Source organism: Marmota marmota, unplaced genomic scaffold (genome assembly GCF_001458135.2).
Source record: "Marmota marmota marmota unplaced genomic scaffold, marMar, whole genome shotgun sequence".
NCBI classification, from domain to species: domain Eukaryota; kingdom Metazoa; phylum Chordata; class Mammalia; order Rodentia; family Sciuridae; genus Marmota; species Marmota marmota.
In genome coordinates, this window is record NW_025999863.1 from 148,958 (window position 1) to 152,293 (window position 3,336).

At 60.7% G+C, this 3,336-nt stretch overlaps 2 protein-coding genes across 2 annotated transcripts in view; both read right to left on the bottom strand.

Annotated features, from left to right (window-relative positions):
* Shc2 (SHC adaptor protein 2) overlaps window positions 1–948 on the bottom strand; it is a 13,925-nt gene extending 12,977 nt beyond the window's left edge. The window contains exons 1-2 of the mRNA XM_048810554.1: window positions 791–948; window positions 627–724 (exon numbers count right to left, since the gene is read on the bottom strand). Coding sequence (XP_048666511.1) covers window positions 627–724; window positions 791–948 — 256 coding nt within the window. The remainder of the gene's footprint in view (window positions 1–626; window positions 725–790) is intronic.
* A 549-nt stretch (window positions 949–1,497) lies between these two features.
* On the bottom strand, window positions 1,498–2,923 carry Odf3l2 (outer dense fiber of sperm tails 3 like 2). Its single transcript, XM_048811602.1, has one exon. The coding sequence runs from the start codon at window positions 2,651–2,653 to the stop codon at window positions 1,991–1,993; it is 663 nt and encodes a 220-aa protein (XP_048667559.1). The 5' UTR covers window positions 2,654–2,923; the 3' UTR covers window positions 1,498–1,990.
* Window positions 2,924–3,336: the final 413 nt, after the last annotated feature.

The window sequence follows — 3,336 nt, forward strand, 5'->3', positions numbered from 1 at the left end:
CTGAGCTCCCGCGCGCTCCTCCCCTCCCTGGCCTGGTGATGTCACCGACCGGCCCAGCGCGCAGCCGCAGGGGGCTGCGCCCCTGGGACCCCAGCCCTGCGCGTCCTGGCGCCTGGCTGGGGCCTGAGGGATGGAAGCCCACGGAGGCCAGAGAGGGGCGAGGTATCGAACCCTGAGCCCAGCAACAACCCCCACAACACCCCCACGCCTGCCGCTCTAGGAGGTACAGCTGGGAGAGGCTTAGAAATCACCTTTGGACTGATGGGGAAACTGAGGCCGGAGAGAGGCAGTGGCTCCATCAAAGACGAAAAGAACCCCTATCCTAAGTTCAGCCCTCACTCTCTCCACTGAGCCAGGCAGATCACGTCTGGGGAGGGAAGGGGCGTGCCCCAGGGCGCACCTCGGAGGCTCTGCCCGGCTGTGCCGGGGCTCCAGGGTTCTGAGATGGAGCCCTCCCGCTGTCTCTCCCTGGACGCAGTTTCCCAGGCCTGTAAACCCAGAGCGTGGACTGAAGGGTCACTCCTCTTATTTCTGAAGAGCGCTGTCCCGCCTCAGCGCATCCAATTCCTGCCTTGGCCTCCCAGGCCCCCAGTGCCAGCCTCATTGACCTTGGGAGCAGGGCCCACCGCGTTCAAACCCCAGGAGTTCCGCACGGAACGGAACGGAGTGTCGCAGCCCCCTGGCCTTGATCCTGTTTGACCGCCAGCCCCCGCCCAGGAAAGGTCTGGAAAACAAAGGGGGGGGGGCGGATGCAGCAGGTGGACAAGGAGGGGCACAACCCAGAACTGACCCATAAACGCAAGCGATGAGGTCACACCCGCTGCGCCCGCGGAACGGGAGGGCGGTGCGGCCACCATTGGCCCGGGACTTTTGAGTGACTACCACGGCCCGTGTGTGTCGGCGCTGCCAGGAGCTGCGCCTTGGTGGGAGAAAGCGGTGGGAACACATTGCCCAGCCGGGGACACACCTGTGGGGTTGGGTGGTGCTTACTCTGGGCAGGGGATGGAGAGGATTCACTTCCAGGTGCCAGACCTGAATTAGGGTCTCTCTGAGCAGACAAGGTTTGTAGGTACTGGGCCTGGCCTGTTAGTCCAGGATGTGGTGGTCAGATGACACCACCACTGTTAACTGTCCCTAGTAGAGAGTGGCATGAGTGGAGCCCAGTGGTTAGGGTTCAAATCCTGCATCATCCTGACATTGGATCCATAGGGTACCATTGATGCATGAACAGGTCCCCAACTCTAAAGCCTAGGTGACATTTCATCAAGACCATCAGCAGTGCACAGCTACTGATAGCAGGTGTTGGAAGACACACATCTTTAAACCAGATTCCACATTCCCTCTCCCAGGAACCCTGCCTGCCTCCCCAGCTCAAAACTTCCACCTCTGGCCTCCCCCAGCCTGAGTCCCATCTGCCCCCACCTGCAGGGGGCTGGAGAGCTGTGGGACTGGCCCTGGAGAGGAGTGTTCTGCGGCAGGAACAGATGCTACATGACCTGGTGTGCCTGAGGCTGACATTATTGATAAGGAGTTCTAAAGGGTACAGTGGGGAGGGCAGGTACCTCAGGGTTGCCCCAACCCACATTCAGTGGCCACACGTTCATGAGAAGCAGGGAAGAGCCCAGATTTGGCAGACACCAGAGCTGTGTCAGGGATCCAGATCCCAGTGGGGCCAGACACCAAGTTCTAGGTCACAGTACGCTCCATCTCCAGCTAGGGAAAGGGACACTTTCCCCTGCCTGACCTAGCCTGGCATGACCGTGACAGAAGAAACTGGGTCACTAGGAGGAGACTGGCCCTCACGCTGTTTGGAGCCACAGGCCGTGGCCCCCGGGGACAGTGGGTCATATAACCTAGAAGGACCTCAGACAGCAGGGATTAGGGTTAGGGAGAGACTCCTGCCTGCTGCCCTGGCTTCTCTGAGAGCCACATCTGCCCACACCCACTCAGCCACTCAGGAAACGGGGGTGGACATGGGGGATATGCCCTGTTAGGGTGTGAAGTCTGCAGCCATGGTGACAGCCCGCTTAGAGTGGCGGATGCCTATGGTGTACACTGGGGCCCTGGCTTTGTTCACAGTGACCTGCTCCGGGCTGTGGGTGCCAGGGCCAGGTGCCTCCTCCAGCAAGCGCAGGGCACGGGGCCGCCCCAGCATGGTGAATGCTGGCCATCGCTGACGGTAGGTGTTGGGGTTTGGGCTGTCGTATTGGCCAGGGCCTGGTGTATCAGCAGGGTCCTGTGGGGGGCGGGCAGGGCGGGTGCGGCCCACCACGGTGTAACTTGGGCTCCTGGGCTTGGTGAAGATCTGTGAGCCCCAGAGGGGTGGCATGGTGTAGGCATTAGGGGCGGGAACTGGGGTGTCCAGGGGTTTCTGGTAGAGGCGGGAGCCCAGCGTGAAAGCTGGGGGGTTCCGCTGGCGCAGAGGGGGCACTTTCTCTGGGCTGTAGGACCCAGGGCCTGGTGTCACCTCCAGACCTGTGAGAGTAGAAACACAGGGTTGGTGCCAGACAGAGTCCTGGCCTGCTGGACACTTGGCACGGCCCCCACTGCCCACTAGCATCCTGAGACTCATGCACAGTCCTGCAGCCCCAATGCCTGTTTTCCAAGCACAGGCCTTTGGCAGGCTCAGCCCATCCGGCCTTCTGTTTGCCATCCCTGCTCCCAAGGGTACATCTCACCCCCCAGCCAGAACTGCAGTCCAGCCCTTCTGCTGCCCTCCCTATCCCCTCTTATGGACAGAGCCCTCACACCCCTTCCTGGGACCCCCAACTTGGATCCTCCTCTCCCTAGTCCTGGCCACTCTAGGTTTTAGTCCACCAACACACTGGGCTCTTGTGAAGTCCATGTGTGATTTAGGGGTGGGTGGGTGGTCAGGAAGCAGGGGATTGGTGGTGGCCTGCAAATGTGAAGATGGGTTGATGGCTGAGTGGACGGAAGGAAAGGCTCCTGGATGGATGCTGGGAGGATGGATGGCTGGTGGGTGGAGGGGTAGGTGGGTGCATGGATGGTGGGTAGTGGGTAGGTGGGATGCGGTGGGTGAATGGACAGTGAGTGGATGGTTAGGTAGGTGGGTGGATGGTGGATGATAGGTGGGGAGATGGGTAGGTGAATGGATGGATAGGTTGGATGGGTCAGTGGGATGAGTGGGTGGGTGAATGGGTGGGTGGATGGATGGAAGATGGACAGATGGTGGGTGGGTGGTGGGTGGATGGATCAGTGGATGGATGGAAGATAGATGGTGGGTGGATGGGTAGGTGGATGGATGGTGGGTGGATGGGTAGGTGGGTGGATGGTGGGTGGATGGTGGGTGGATGGGTAGGTGGATGGTGGGTGGAT